This window comes from Sorex fumeus, unplaced genomic scaffold, assembly GCF_029834395.1.
Source record: "Sorex fumeus unplaced genomic scaffold, SorFum_2.1 ptg000001l, whole genome shotgun sequence".
NCBI classification, from domain to species: domain Eukaryota; kingdom Metazoa; phylum Chordata; class Mammalia; order Eulipotyphla; family Soricidae; genus Sorex; species Sorex fumeus.
This window is the reverse complement of record NW_026606058.1, coordinates 7,308,727-7,325,322: the sequence shown is the minus strand read 5'-3', so window position 1 is coordinate 7,325,322 and position 16,596 is coordinate 7,308,727. Positions and strand designations below refer to the sequence as shown.

Sequence of the window (16,596 nt, the reverse complement as noted above, 5' to 3'; positions counted from 1 at the left end):
AGAGCCAGGAGCAAGTCCTGAGCACCATCAGAATACACATATATCTGCATAAATTTAGGTAGCAGTGCATTCTGCATGTTTTTGCAACTGTGTTTTCTTCAACATTATGTTTGCGATCCCTGTACATTGAACTGATCAACTTTATTCCCTTGGTCTTCTGCCTCAAGTTAATTCTCCTGTGATTGCCATTCACTTGAAAATGAAGGCGCATATTGCGAAAAGAGCTTGAGCCGCTCGTATGTGACAGGGAGGGGAAACTTTTGCTTGACGAGCTCACCACCATTTCTGATTGAGAGAGTAGGGTGGAGTCTCTTTCAAGTGTAAGCATGAGCTCCGACCTCAAAAGCATCTGGTCAAGGCTAATATGTGCTGACTGGATGAGGGACTGAGAAGAGGTTTCAATGCAATTATTCTCAGCACACACGCTCTTTAAGATGCCATTCCTCTCTTCACAGCAAGATCTTGTGACACTGGTGTTGATGGCTGTATCCTTCTGCAGTGGGAGAAACCGAACTAGAGCAGACAAATGTATCTTTGGCATTTGCCTGAGATAGATAAAAACTGAGGTTTCCACATTCCCTCTGTAGTTACTGAACATTTGTTGAACACCAACAGTGAAGTGAGCTCAGGCAATGCAGCTGCTTGCAATATCGGCACAGTATAAACAGGAGCCATGCTGAGCTTTTTCTGTCTTTTATTATTAAAGGTCCACACACGTTCCTGTAGGGGAGGATCAAGTCCAGCACTTAGAGCTAGTTCAGGACCTAGCACGAGGATTTAACAAGAAGTACGGGGAATTCTTTCCGGTACCCACATCCATTCTCAGTAAGTACCAATCATGGGCTTGTTAAATACAGATCATTTTTGAAGGATGGGATAATGAACCAGGCTGAGGCTCAACTTGGCTTTCTTGTGGTCTGGCTTCAGAATTTGTAACTAAAATGCCTATCTTTTTCTTTAAAATAGGACTCACTAGATGACCTGGTTGGGTTTTTGAATAAAAGAGCTTTTGAAAACGCGTTTGAAAAGTATGAGACTTAAAAATAACAATTTTTATTTGTAAAGTATTATATAATTGACCAGACTTGAGCGATAGCACAGCAGTAGGACATTTGCCTTGTACGCAGCTGGTCCGGCCGAGCCTCTGCCCCTCTCGGAGAGCCCAGCAAGCTATCTCGCCCGTCCGGCAAAGCCTGGCAAGCTACCCATGATGTATTCCATATGCCAAACACAGTAAAAATTCTCACAATGTCACTGGGCCCGCTCGAGCAAATCGATGAACAGCGGGTGGACAGTGCAGTGCAGGGCATATAACTGACCAAACATATGTAAATACATATCTCATTTAATAGGGGAATTGTCTTTCCTTTATTTTATGAGTGAGGCAAGACTATTTGGTGCCCAAGCTGTGAATCTAGTCACTGGCAAAATTGGACACTAGATACTAGGGACATGGCTGAAGCGGCAGATTGTCTGCCTTGCATGTTTGAGGCTCTGGATTTGATCCCCAGCACAGAATTTTCCCCACCATGAAAAAAAAAAAAACCATAAAGAGAGAAAAGAAGACACAGCTTCTCTGGTAGCCCCACAAAAGCAGAAAGTTAAAAAGGAAATTTTTTTTTGTTTAATTTGAGGGACTGATGCAATAGTCTGATGCACGTAGAGTGTTTGCCTTGCATGTGGAGGACCCCGCCATGAGTGATCCCTGAGCACAGAGCAAGGTATAAGCTCCGAGCACTCCTGGCTATGGCCCAAAAACAAACAAAAAAAAAACTTTTTTAAATTGGGTCCTGTATTGAACCTTTTTGATTCCCAAGTTGGTTTTCTTTTTCTTTCCTGAAAACAAAGTGTACCTTTCTATCAAAAGTTTGGTAGCAACAGAATTGTGTGGCGTGGCACAGTAGAAACACCATCTGCACTCCAGTGTTCATTGCAGCACTTTTCACGACCTGAGGGCCTGAGAACAGTTGAATGGATAAAGAAACTATGGCACATCTACACAATGAAATATTATGTAGCTCTCAGGAAAAATGAAGTCATGAAATTTTCCTATAAATGGATGGACATGGAGAGTATAATGCTGAGTGACATGAATCTGAAGGAGAGGGACAGATAAAGTCTGTGTTCATAGATAGATAGATAGATAGATAGATCATTGTCACTGTCCTCCCATTGTTCATCAATTTGCTCGAGCGGGTCCAGTAACATTGTGAGACTTGTTACTGCGTTTGGCATATCGAATACACCATGGGGAGCTTGCCAGGTTTTGCCATGCGGGTGAGAAACTCTCAGTAGCTTGCCGGGCTCTCCGAGAGGGGCAGAGGAATCAAACTCGGGTCGGCCATGTTGGCCACTTGCAAGGCAAACGCCCTACCTGCTGTGCTATCACTCCAGCCCACATAGATATAGATATAGATATAGATATAGATATAGATATATGAGAAGACTAATATCCATGGCCAGGGAAAACGGGCTAGGAGGACTGGTCAGTGGTTGAAATCAACCACAAGTGTGTCAGAGGCAGAGGGTAGGTATGATAGAGAAGAGACCGGTTTGACAATAGCTGGGAATGATCACGCTGGACAAGAATTGAATGTTAAAAGTAAGTAAGGGATATTCTTGATAACCTTTCCGCTATTAATATTGCAAACCATAATGCCCAAAAGATGAGAAAGATGGATAGAGAGAGAGAGAGAAATAAAGAGAGAAGAAAAGCCCCTGCCATAGAGGCAGACTGGGGGGTAAGGAGTGATGGGAGGGTAGCTGGGGACACTGATGCTAGGAAATGTACACTGGTGGAGGGATGGGTGTTGGAACAGTATACGACTGAAACCTAAACCTATCATGAACAGCTTTGTAATATCCCTTTGTAAGGGTCTATCTCGGTGATTCAATAAAAAAGTTTAAAAATTTTTAAAAAGTGAAAGAAAAAAAAGAATTGTGACAGGAGCAGCGCTCGCTGAGCATAAGCTCTATCCATCTTTCTCAAGCACTTAGCTTAAGAAAGTGCTTTTATGTTATGCCCCTCATGTCAATTTAGAAACATAAGGTAGGTCTAAATGTTTGAGTTATTCTAGCAGTTCATGCAAGTATATCTGCAGAATCCTATGCATTGGAATCAAACTTCTTGCAATAACTAGTTGTACTTAATGCTTTGACTTATAACTGTATTACCCATTTTGATTTTATGTGTCCTCTAATAACCATAAAATTCATCATTACTAAGAACATTGGTTCATGAAGCACGGCTTAGCTTCTTGATTCCATCAATAAATAAATCACTTCTCCCATGAGTACATATATATTTGTATATGTGTGTGTTTACATATACATATATGCATAAAGAAATGGAAGGGTTAACATATGTTCTAAGTTTGGTTTGTGAGAGGAGGAAGGACAGTGGTTGCAGGTGTGGCTGATTAGTTGTTAGGGAAGAGTAGAGATTAAAAAAACTGAAAGTTTTAATGTGCATAGCAAAATTAGATTAATATAATTACAATTCTGTAAGGCTACATATTTTTATGTAAATGTGTGCATTTAAAAGATGCATGGAGGGCTGGAGTGATAGCACAGCGGGTAGGGCGTTTGCCTTGCACGCAGCCAACATGACCGACACAGGTTCGATTCCCGGCACCCCATATGGTCCCCTGAGCACTGCCAGGAGCAATTCCTGAGTGCATGAGCCAGGAGTAACCCCTGAGCATCGCCAGGTGTGACCCAAAAAGCAAAAAAAAAAAAAAAAAAAAATTAAAAAAGATGCATGGAACTATAAACAAAATATCAACGGTACTATTATATGCTTTCGTGTTAATAGAAATCACTTAAAATTTTCAGAATATTTGCTATATCTGTAGTCAGATAAAATAATAAACTAATTTGGTACTTTGGCATTAACCCAGTTTCTGATGAGCCTAATGATTTTTTCTTGTTATTTTTGTTTTTGGGTATATGTGTATTGGTGTGCTTACCCAGCATCGATGAAGAAGGTAAAATCCCTGCGTGATCCGTCCGCCAAAATGTCAAAATCAGACCCCGACAAACTGGCCACCGTCAGAATAACGGACAGCCCCGAGGAGATAGTGCAGAAATTCCGCAAGGCCATGACGGACTTCACCTCGGAGGTCACCTTCGAGCCAACGCGCCGGGAGGGTGTCTCCAACCTGGTGGCCATTCACTCGGCTGTGACGGGGCTCCCCGTGCAGGACGTGGTGCACCGCAGTGCGGGCCTGGACACTGGCCGCTATAAGCTGGTGGTGGCAGAAGCTGTGATTGAGAAATTTGCCCCGATTAAGCGTGAAATCGAAAAACTGAAGCTGGACCAGGGCTATCTGGAGAAAGTTTTACAGATGGGGTCAGCAAAAGCCAAAGAATTAGCCTACCCCGTGTGCCAGCAGGTGAAGAAAATGGTGGGATTTCTGTAGGGAGTTTCAACCTAAGTGCAAAGAAGGTTTTTAGATCCTGTGGTCTGAACACTCTGATAATAACAGCATTTTCCAGTGAGCAAGGTTACATCCTTTGGGAATGTTCAATCTGATTATTGGCTTCGTTTGATGAATAATTTCATATAGCCCTCAAATAGAGCAACGTTCTAAATGCCAGGAACGAAATTCTGTGACTGGATGGAAGAAATGATAGATCAGGTGTGAAGTACTTGCCTGGCATGTTTGCCATCCTTGGTACTTCATAATGACCCTCCTTTCCCCTTTCCCCACCTCAAGAGTGATCCCTGAACACAAGGAGTAAGCACTAAACACTGCAGGCTGTAATGCAAAATGCTGTCGCCAAATAAACTCATATTGTATGACTCCTCAGTTATTTGAGATATGCTCCTTGGTCTGAGTTGATCTTCACAGATATGAGTGAGGTAGGTAATTGTTGGGCAGTCTCATTTGTATCTCTCTCTGAAGTACTCACAGTAACCCCCTTTATCCCAGGCCTAAAAATCAGTATACGGACATCTTAAAATTTTAGTCCTTGGCATCTGCACTTGTTTGTTCATTGCAGCACTCTTTACAATAGCCAGAAACTGGAAGAAACCTGAATGCCCAAGAACAGATGACTGGTTAAAGAAACTTTGATACATCTACACAATGGAGTACTATGTAGCTCTTAGAAAAGATGAAGTCATGAAATTTACATACAAGTGGTACAACATGGAAAGTATCATGCTAAGCGAAATGAGTCAGAAAGAGAGGGATAGACATAGAAAGATTGCATTCATCTGGGGGATATAAAGTAACAAAATAGGAGATTAATACCCAAGAATAGCTGAGATCAGCACCAGGAGGATTACTCCATAGCTTAGTGGCCAGTTGGGCATTCTAGAGGAAAGGGCAGCTCAGCTAGAGAAGGGAACACCAAATAAAGGGTGTTTGGAAGACCCTCCCAGGAGGGAGGGGAGATGCATGTCGAAAGTGGACTATGGACTGAACATGTTTGCCTCTCAATGCCTCTTTTGCAGACCACAACACCCAAAAGGAGAGAGAGAACACAGGGGATTGCCCTGCTACAGAGGCAGGGGGGGATGGGGGGATGGGGTGGGGGGATATTATCCATGGTGGTAGAAAATGGGTGCTGGTGGAGGGATGGGTATCTGATCATTGTATAATCAAACCCAAGCACAAAAAATTGTAAATCTACAACTGTACCTCATGGTGTTTCACTAATAAAAAAAAAAATTTTAGTCCTTGGTATGTCTGTTGGATGAATACATATGCTGATCTCATAAAATATAGGTTGGTTGACATCGGGGAGACGGCTCACAGGGCTGGAGTGAATGCTTTGTCCGCAAGAGGCCCAGGTTAGATTCCTGGCACTGCTTTGGTTCCCCAAGCTCTGGCCAGGAATAGAGCCAGAACCGCAGGGTATGGACCAAGACCAAATCAAATAAATAAGTTGATTGTTGTTATTCATTTGTTGTGAATTTGGTACCTGTCTTAGTGCATTTAAACGGTTTAATTTATATTTCCCAAGAGACTTTACCAACTATACAGCAATTATTGTTTGGTTTGTTTTTAATTCAGAGATATATGATAGAGCCTTCTGAGAAATCTACATAATTCCATCGTGATGTATTGTACAGGAATCCAGTTTCTGGATTATATTCGTAGTAAGTACGTCCCCACATTCATCACTCAGTTTAATCTCACCAGCACCAGCACCCTGTGAAACAGGGGGAAGAAAGACCATTTTGCATCCTAAGAAGGGAAAACTTCAGGGAGCCGAAGTTATTTTGTACCATATTGCTGACGAGAGGCAAATCCAAGATTAAAATCCATTGTGTTTTGGGTTTGTTTTTGTCCCCTTTGGGGGCCGGGGTGGAAGGTGCTAGTGCTCAGGACTTACTCTGGGCTCTGTGCTCAGGTGTCACTCTGATGATTCTCTCTGGGGACCATATGCAGTGTGGTTGTCCATGTGTAAAACAAGCACCTTTAAACCTCTGTACTATCTCTCTGACCCCTTATTTCTCATTCTCGCAAGCAGTGCCTTTTTTGTTTTGTTTTGTTTTCAAATTAGCACAGAACCTTGAGGGACAAAATACTTGGGGCTGCAGACATTCTTGTTTTGCAGATGGGTGAGGGGCAAACTACTTGAAACTTAGATGTTCTTGTTTTAAAGATGGGTGCTTGAAAAATAAAACCTGATTTGCAAAAGAGGCATTGAGTGGCAATCATGTTCGGTCTATAGTCTACTTTCAGCATGCATCTCTCATCCTGGGAGGATCCTCCCAACACCCTTTTTTTTTTTTTTTTGGTGCTCCCCTCTAAAGAAAAAAAAAGAAAAGAAAGAAAAATAAAACCTGATCTGCTGGTGTTGTTTATATCCATATCTGAGCCAGTTGCAGTTGCTGCTTGCTTTAAATCTGGTTCCCACCATGGTGATATTCGCTTCTTAGAATCCCCAGGACACATCCACAAATTCTGTCTGCAATGCTTATTTTGGAAAGTAAAGTAGTAAGTAAGTAAAGGCCCTCCCGTTGATCGTCGATTTGCTCGAGCGGGCCCAGTAACGTCTCCATTGGAGACTTTGCTGTTACTGTGTCTGGCATATCGAATACTCTCGGTAGCTTGCCGGGCTCTCCGAGAGGGGTATTTTGGAAGCATTTCAAATTATATTCTACCAGCAGCAAAACCTCACAAGTCTAGTGGAAGCTTCTCGTACCGTCTCTAGGTTAGTCTTTGTACACAATAATAAGTCGTTTCAAGCCTGGCTCCTCTGTGCTTCCATTCCCTTATCCAGAAGTTGAGATAATAATCCTGACTCATACCAGGATCTTATTCATTTTATAACAGAAGTTGCTTAGGGGCCAGAAAGAGAGTACAGTGGGCAGGGCAGGGCACTTGCTTTGCATGCAGGGAACCCTGGTTTGATTTCCAGCACCTGTATTGGTCCCCTAAACACCACCAGGAATAATCCCTGACTACAAAACCAAAGTAAGCCCAGAGCACTTCTGGATGTAGCAATAAGAAACATAATTGACATTAATATGTGAGAGACTAGTGTGCCACGCAAGAGTTCTTTTTTTATTATTAATTTTTATTGATGAAACACCATGAGGTACAGTTGTAGATTTACAAATTTTTGTGCTTGGGTTTCGATTATACAATGATCAAATACCCATCCCTCCACCAGCGCCCATTTTCCACCACCACGGATCCCGGTATCCCTCCCACCCCCCATCCGCCCCATCCCACCCTGCCTCTGTGACAGGGCATTCCCTTTTGTTCTCTCTCTCTCTCTCCTTTTGGGTGTTGTGGTCTGCAAAAGAGTCATTGAGTGGCAATCATGTTCGGTCCATAGTCTACTTTCAACATGCATCTCCCCTCCTGGGAGGATCCTCCAAACACCCTTTATTTGGTGCTCCCTTCTCTATCTGAACTGCCCTTTCCTCTAGGATACCCGGCTGGCCTCTAAGTTACGGAGTAATCCTCCTGGTGCTGATCTCAGCTATTCTTGGGTATTAATCTCATACTTTGTTACTTTATATCCCCCAGATGAAAGCAATCTTTCTATGTCTATCCCTCTCTTTCTGACTCATTTCGCTTAACCTGATACTTTCCATGTAGTACCACTTGTATATAAATTTCATGACTTCATCATTTCTAACAGCTTCATAGTACTCCATTGTGTAGATGTACCAAAGTTTCTTTAACCAGTCATCTGTTCTTGGGCACTCAGGTTTTTTCCAGATTCTGGCTATTGTAAAGAGGCCACACAAGAATTCTTACTGGTGTTTCTTTAGAGAGGGAAATAGAGTTTTGCCAGAACTGATGTAGATCCACAAAGACTACATGCCAGAGTCCAAACTAAAGGACACTTTTTTGGCTCTTTTCTTGGAATGGGTTATCTGTAGTTTTAGCATCTCTTTTTTTTTTTTTAATTTTCCGTCAACTTTATTTTCATTTCCCGTTTGAGTCTAGAAGAACAGCTTTAGACCTCTGGGTGGTGGTTCCAACCCATTCAGCGGTCTGAGCAGTTGAAGCTGCAGACCAGTCTTCTCTGGCAGGCTGACCACTCCAATCTTCAGTAGGGAACTGCTGAATGGGCACAGAGGGCACCTGCTCCCTTCAGACCAATCTGCAACCTCAGGCTGAGTCACAGTGAACTCCGGAGCTGGGGCAGTGCATTCACCCTGGAATTCCTCCTTAGTCACGGCCTTCTCGGCAGCAGCCTGCTCTTCCTTTTCAGTCTCCTCGGGATCTCTGTAGAAGTAGACATCAGGCATGACCTTCCAGGGATGTTCAGGGGAGGTGGTGCCTCGCATGCGCAGAACCTCCAGGGCCAGCATCCATCACATGAGACCCGCAGAGTGAACTCCCTTGTTGCAAGGGAATGCAATGTCCACGTAGCGCAGAGGAGAGCCTGTGTTACACAGAGCAATGGTAGGCAGGTTAACGTAAGACGCCGCCGTAAGGGGCTGGTGGTCAGCCCTGGGATCAGTAGCCACCAGAAGTCTTGGCTCCCAGAAAGCCGCCAGATTTGGCTAGTGAAAGTTCCAGGAGTGAAGCGGCCAGCAATTGGAGTGGCACCCATGGCAGCAGCAAACTTCAGCACAGGGCGCTGGCCAGTATTCCTGGATGAGATCACACTGACATCGGCTGGGTTTTCAATGGCAACAATGGCACGAGCAGCCAGCAGAAACTTCTTCCAGGTTCTCTTCAAAGTTACAGTGTAGATGCCATCACTTTTCCTTTTGTAGATGTACTGTTCCATCTGGAAGTCCAGGTTGGTGCCACCTAATTGGGTGCCTGTTGCAAGGAATTTGAGGACATCCTCCATCTGTAGGATATCGAGGGCTCCAGACATTGTGAAATTTCCCTTTAAGTTACCACAGGAATCGTGGACAACGCCCTCTCTGGGCAGCACGGAAAGCTTTAGCACCTCTTAGAGCATGTTTCTAACAAAACTCTTCTTTTTTTCACCCTTTAAATTAACCCTACTGCTGAAAGTAGACTATAGACCAAACATGATTGCCACTCAATGCCTCTCTTGCAGATCACAGAACCCAAAAGGAGAGAGAGAGAGAACAAAAGGGAATGCCCTGCCACAGAGGCAGGGTGGGATGGGGCGGATGGGGGTGGGAAGGATACTGGGACCCGTGGTGGTGGAAAATGGGCACTGGTGGAGGGATGGGTACTTGATCATTGTATAACTGAAACCCAAGCACAAAAATTTGTAATTTTATAACTGTACCTCATGGTGTTTCACTAAAAAAATAAATAAAAATAAAAGCAGTAGACTCGTAAAAAAAATAAAAATAAAAAATAAAAATAAATTAGCCCTGTAGAGCTAATAAATTAGCTACTGCAGAGCACTGGAAAATGACAGAACTAAAGATGGATCTATCACGCCAATGTCTGTCTGTTGACCTACATGTATTTTATCTTTTCAACACATTTTATGCAAAGAAATAAGGTGAACATCGAGGAATCTCAGAGAATAACTAAATGGCATGTGATAACCTCCAAGGAGCATAGCCTTACTGAAGGGAGGTTAAATTTGTGAGCATCAAGCTGTGATTCTTAGGAAATGACTCTTCAGGTCTAAAGTTGGTCCACGCTGTTTGAGACACATACCCAGTGATACAGCAGGTAGGGCGTTCGCCTTACACGCGGCCAACATGGCCGACCCGAGTTCGATTCCTTCGCCCCTCTCGGAGAGCCCGGCAGGCTACCGAGAGTATTGGATATGCCAGACACAGTAACAACAAAGTCTCCGATGGAGACGTTACTGGGCCCGCTCGAGCAAATCGACGATCAACGGGAGGGCCTTTACCTTTACCTTTACCCAGTGATCCCAGGAAATTGATATAAAAGTCAAGGATAGAACCTAGATTAAAGAATGGAGAGAGGGAATAGGAGGTCATGCACTTGCCTTGCATGCGGCTGCCCTAGATTCTGTCCCTCGCATCACATATGATCTTACCAAGCACTGCTAAAAGTGATACCTGATCACAGGAACAGGAGTAAGGCACTCCCTGGTATCACCCACCAGGCCTCACCACCACTAAAAAAGAAAAGAAAAATTGAGCTAGAGAAATAATACAGTGGGTAGGGGTTTCGCATTGCACACAGATGACCTGGGTTCGATCCCTTGCATACCATATGGTCCCCTGAGCACTGCCAGAGTGATTACTGAGTGCAGAGTCAGGAGTAATCCCTAAGCATCACTGGGTGTGACTCAAAAAGAAAAAAAAAGACAAAAAAGAAAACAGACTCAGCAAATTACCCAAAGTCGCCATGATTATTTATAGTTGCACTTATAATTTCTCCTAGTTAAGAATTTACCAGTACTAGGGCTGGTCCCAGTATTTGTAATTTTCAAGTCCCTGGTTTTTTAAAAGAAAATTAGTATCGCCATCTAACTTCCTGAAATAGCATGCTGGACCCACTAATAGAGATAGTACCATTATCTCAACCTATGGACCTACTTGAGCCCTTCTGCTGGGTAGATTTTCTGCCCTGGTCTGTCCACCTACTTATAGACTGATTCAAGAAAACAGAATTTGTATTATTTTAAGTCACTTTAGATAGAATTCTTTTTGCTATAACACTTTACTAATATCCTAACAGGTTCACTTATTTTATGAGCCTCATCAGGTTGAGTAACCAATCCAATCAACATTGTATGAGAGTCTTCCATGCATTCAGGCCGGGATTGTCAATGTATAGTTCCCAGACCAGCATAATCGTCACCTGGGAACTTGTAGGACATGCAAATTCACAGATTCTACCACCCCACTCTTAATGAATGAGACTCTGATGGAGGGCTTGGCAATCGGTTTTAACTAGTCCTTTAGTTGATCCAGTGCACAGTAATGTACTAGGGAAGATAAAAAGGGAAGAAAACCAAGCTCAACCAGGAAATGTATAGGAGACAGAGGGGAGATCACATAAAAACTTAAGGTGATCTTGACTTTCTATTTACTGCCCGCTTCTCTTTCATCAGATTAATTTAAAATAATTTAAAATTATATATATGATTACTTCTAAAGATGTAGGTTGTTGAATCTATAAAAATTCTAAAAGAAGTAATAACTGATTTTATTACTTATAAATAAATACGTTTGATCACATCAGTACTAAGTATCTCCTGAAGTCAAAAGAGACAAGTTAGCAAGAGAAGTTATTTATACAGTCACTGTCACTGCCATCCCGTTGTTCATCGATTTTTCTCGAGCAGGCACCAGTAACATCTCCATTCGTCCCAGCCCTGAGATTTTAGCAAGTGCCACACTGGAGGCTCTTTCAGGATCAGGGGAATGAGACCCATCATTATTACTGGGAATTGGCATATCGAATACGCCACAGGGAGCTTGCCAGACTCTGCCATGCGGGCAGGATATTCTCGGTAGCCTGCCGGGTTCTCTGAGAGTGAGAACTAGACAATAAGAAGTCACACCACTGCAAATGCAGCCACAAATGCGGCCAAGTGCTTCAGGGAACTTGGTTTTACAGTCTCTGGGTCTTGGGCATTGATGGAATTACATGGGCATGGGAGGGGATGAGGGAAGGGGAAGGGGCACTTGGTGGGTGTAACGCCTAGCTATTGGAAGAGGCCAATTGGTGGAGGAGGCCCAATCCCCATCCAAGCAGCCTTGGAGATCTCAGCCCCTGGTCCCACACACCTGGTTTCCTCTGCCAGTTCCTTCATGCATGAGCCTCATCCGAGCATGTGGAGAGTGGTCTTAAGCATGGCTGTGACTGGTTCTGGAAGTCTTCAACTGCCGGGGCTCTGCTCGGGGTGAGGAGGGAAACTCAACCTGCCCCCCTCCAGGGGGCCCTGGTGAGGACAGCCAGGCGCAGGGGCAGGAGACTCTGTGTTGTTCTCTTCTAGGAGCTTGGTTTTATAGTCTCTGGATCTTGGCTGTTGATGGGATTACACGGTGTGCAGGTGGGGTGGGGCAGTCTGTTGGTAGGTGTAACACCTAGCTACATACAGTCGGTAGTAAAATTATGGTACTTATTTACCCATATGACCCAGAAATATAAAGTTGAGCATGAATTAAGTTATGAGTGAAAAAAATGTCATAAAATTGCATCGGGCACTAGTTGTACACGCTCAAATTATTTCTGAGTATGCCCCTTGTTAGTGACATAAAAAGAAACTACCATCTTTGTTGTCACCACCCTTTTATCATAATATTCAGTGCACAGAACTCTACTAGATCAAACTGGACCAACGTCCAGGTAGTAGGTAGAACAGAGGCAGACTGAAAACTCTTATGCTTAATCTGTTGGTATGAAACCTGCACACAGGGGTTGGAGTGATAGTACAATGGGGAGGGCGTTTGCCTTACGTGCAGCCAACCCAGGTTCAATTCCCAGCATCCCATATGGTTCCGTGAGTACAGTCAGGAGTAATTCCTGCATGCAGAGCCAGGAGTAACCACTGAGCATCATCAGGTGTGAACAGAAAAGAAAAAAAAAAATCCTGCACACACTAGGCTGTAGAAAAAAAAATAGTACAGAGGATAAGGTGCTTGCCTTACACGTGACCAACCCAGATTCCATTCCATATGGTCTCCCAAGCACCACCAAGAATAATTCCTGAATGCAGAACAGAATAAGCACTGAGCATCTCAGATGTGCTCCCCATGCACACCTCCCCCCACAAAAAAGCTGCACACACTGCAGATTTAATGAATGATAAAGATAAGCGAGGAAGATAATGGACATAGTTCATAAAAATTTATCATTTCAGAGTTGGGCTGGAGCGATAGCACAGTGGGTAGGGCGTTTGTCTTGCAAGCAGCCAACATGGCCGACCTGAGTTCGACTCCTCCACCCCTCTCGGAGAGCCCGGCAAGCTACCGAGAGTATCTCTCCCACACGTCAAAGCCTGGAAAACTCCCCATGGTGTGATCGATATGCCAAATGCAGTACAATCCTCACAATGGAGACGTTACTGGGCCCACTAGAGCAAATCAATGAACAATGGGAGGACAGTGACAGTGACAGTGACATTTCAGAGTTAAGCCAGTTTTCATTGTTTTTATGAATAACACAATTCAGATCATTGAAATCTGTAGTGAATCCAAGAGCTTTTAAGAAATGTAGTTTTACTGTCATACACAGAAACGGATCTTTTAGTCTTTGGCATAGAGCTACATACTTACAATAGCGCTAACATATAGGAGTATTAACGCATTGCCAAACCAGCCAAACTTGAGACTTGGGAGATCCAGGCTTAGTAATCATGAGAACTTCGCAGTAAGTTAGATTTGTCTAATGCCCCCCTATGTGAATCTTTAGAAGAAAGGGGTGAATGTCTCCCATTCACTGTTAGGAAGAGTCATTTTGCTGATTGTCATTTGCTGCTGTTTTCTTCAGCTCTGACTTGTGTTTTGGAAATCTTGCAGTGTCTTTTTTTTTTTTTTGACAGTGATACATCTTTATTTTTCTTTTCGTTTTTTTAAATTTTTATTAGTGGAACACCATGAGGTACAGTTGTAGATTTACAAAGTTTTGTGCTTGGGTTTTGATTATACAATGATCAAATACCCATCCCTCCACCAGTGCCCATTTCCCACCCCCATGGATCCCAGTATCCCTCCCACACGCATCCCTCCGATCCCACCCTGCCTCTGTGGCAGGGCATTCCCTTTTGTTCTCTCTCTCTCTCTCCTTTTGGGTGTTGTGGTCTGCAAAAGGGGCATTGAGTGGCAATTATGTTCAGTCCATAGTCTACTTTCAACATGCATCTCCCCTCCTGGGAGGATCCTCCAAACACCCTTTATTTGGTGCTCCCTTCTCTATCTGAGTGGAAATCTTGCAGTATCTTTGAACAGACATCCTATTTCATAAAATGCAAACACTTTATTTCCTTCTCCTCCTTCTTAGGATACTTCATTCATCTTCTTCCTCAAAACACTGTCACTCAGGAGTTATATTCCAAATAATTTGAAGTCAGAAGTCTGGAGCTAGTGAACTTTTTATTGGATTTTTATTGAGAGAAAATTGAACTGTGGGGGCAGGCCAGAGAGGGGCTCCTCTGTGAGGCACCCCAGCAAGGATTCAGGTTACAAGAATTACCTCACAGTGATCTGCTTGTATTGGCCGATCAGCCAAAGGCCTGGGGCACCCTAACAGGGGCGGCTAACTCCTGATCCTCCAAAACAGAAAGAACTTACGTGTCTCTCCCAGACTTGTCTTTCTCCTCAAAACTTGTTTATCTCTAATAGTTCATCACCAGAATAAGTGTTTTTGATAACGTTTCCCCATATTTTGTTTTCACAACTCATGTAAAGTTTAAGAAATGTGGGCTGCAGTGAAGTCAATACAGGGCATTATTTGAATTTTGTCTTTTACTGGATACCAATAGAATTTAGAAGCTAGTGTAGGTTTAAATGATAAGAGACTAACAACTGCTCTAGAAACAGAATATAAAGGTGTGAAATATAAGTGGGGAAAAATGCTGTGTAGGCAGTCATCTTAATACAGGAAGGAAGCCTCAAGTAGGATAAAAATTATGAAAATCATAAGACATAAGCGAATGTAAAGCTCACATGTGAAAGTGGTGCTACCAGGTTTTGTTGATAAATCTGATATAATATCTGAGGAAAAAATAACAAAGAAGTTTAAGGATAACGTCAAGACTTTTTACCTGAGAAGTTAGAATGAAATTGCTGTTTACTGAGATGGGGAAAAAACAAAGGAGGACTGTACTTGCAAAGATCAGGGGTTTCATTTTGACATGTGGATATGCTTAGTGGGCAGTTAGATATTTAAAACCAGAGGTCAGGGACTAGAGCAGTGATACAGCAGGTAGAGCACTTGCCTTGCATGCAGTCAACCCTGGTAATAGTACCCTGGCACTCCATATGGTGCCCCAACTCCCTCCAGGAGTGATCTCAGAACACAGAGCCAGGAATAAACCCTGAGAACTGCTGGGTGTGATAAAAAAAAAACAGAAGTCATAGTAGATTTATTACTTTGTGCATTATCAATAAAGAAATATCATTTAAGGCCAGGATTTCTGATGAAATTTCTAACTGAATGAGTGGCCAGAGAGAAGAGAAATTCTAAAGACCGGTCTTGTGTGTAGATATAAGGAAATAAGAAACTACGCAGCAAGGAGACTGAAGAAATAGGCTAATATGATAGAAGAACAACAGGGGAGTGTTGCCCAGGAAACCAGGTGAAAAAAACTGTTTTCCAGAAATGGGCTAATGTGTGTCAAATAAGGTAACAACTGAAAGGTACTATTATATTTAACAATGTGGAGTTATAGTGCTATTGATCAAAGCAGTTTGGGTTTACGGTGAGGTCAGATATCTAATTGAATAGATTTAAGAGGAAACGGAAGAGGGGCTGGAGTGATAGTACAGCTAGTAACCTGCATGCAGCTGACCTGGGTTCGATCCCCAAGAATCCATATGATTCTTGAGCTCCAACAGTAGTGGTCTTTAAGCACAGAGCCAAGAGCAAGCCCTGAGCACAACCTGCGTGTCCCACCCCCCACCCCCTGAGAAAAAGGAAATAGAAGAAGAAAAATTAGAGGCAATGACCTTGGCAACTTGGTAATTCTTGCCGTGAGTAATACTATAAAGGGAAGTAGAGAAATGGGATCATATGATGATGATGATACAGAGTAAAAGAGAGTTTGTTTTTAAGTTGCAGGAGACTAATGGCATATTTGAATATTGATGGGGTGGAGCGATAGCACAGTGGTAGGGTGTTTGCCTTGTGCATGGCCAGCCCATCCAAGCCGGGTTCGGTTCCTCCGCCCCTCTTGGAGAGCCTGGCAAGCTACCGAGAGTATCTCGCCCGCATGGCAAAGCCTGGCAAGCTCCCCGTGATGTATTCGATATGCCAAACACAGTAACAACAAAGTCTCCAATAGAGACGTTACTGGGCCCGCTCGAGCAAAAAATCGATGAACAACTGGAGGACAGTATATTGATAGTAGTGATCCAGGAGAGAGGAGAAATTTGATAAGATAGGAGAGAGGACAATTATGAATACAATGTGCTTGAGTAAGAAGGTATGGCATTGGGGCACGGCATTGGAGAGATAGCACAGTGGGTAGGGCGTTTGCCTTGCATGCGGCCGACCTGGGTTCGATTCCCAGCATCCCATATGGTCCCCTGAGCAC

The 16,596-nt window shown here is 43.3% G+C and overlaps 1 protein-coding gene and 1 pseudogene across 1 annotated transcript in view; one reads left to right on the top strand and one right to left on the bottom strand.

The window, feature by feature from the left end:
- Positions 1-5,344, top strand: part of WARS2 (tryptophanyl tRNA synthetase 2, mitochondrial) — a 111,404-nt gene extending 106,060 nt beyond the window's left edge. The window contains exons 5-6 of the mRNA XM_056123784.1: positions 707-825; positions 3,973-5,344. Coding sequence (XP_055979759.1) covers positions 707-825; positions 3,973-4,421 — 568 coding nt within the window. The 3' untranslated portion in view covers positions 4,422-5,344. The remainder of the gene's footprint in view (positions 1-706; positions 826-3,972) is intronic.
- Positions 5,345-8,399: 3,055 nt separating this feature from the next.
- On the bottom strand, positions 8,400-9,306 carry LOC130024880 (40S ribosomal protein SA-like; annotated as a pseudogene).
- Positions 9,307-16,596: the final 7,290 nt, after the last annotated feature.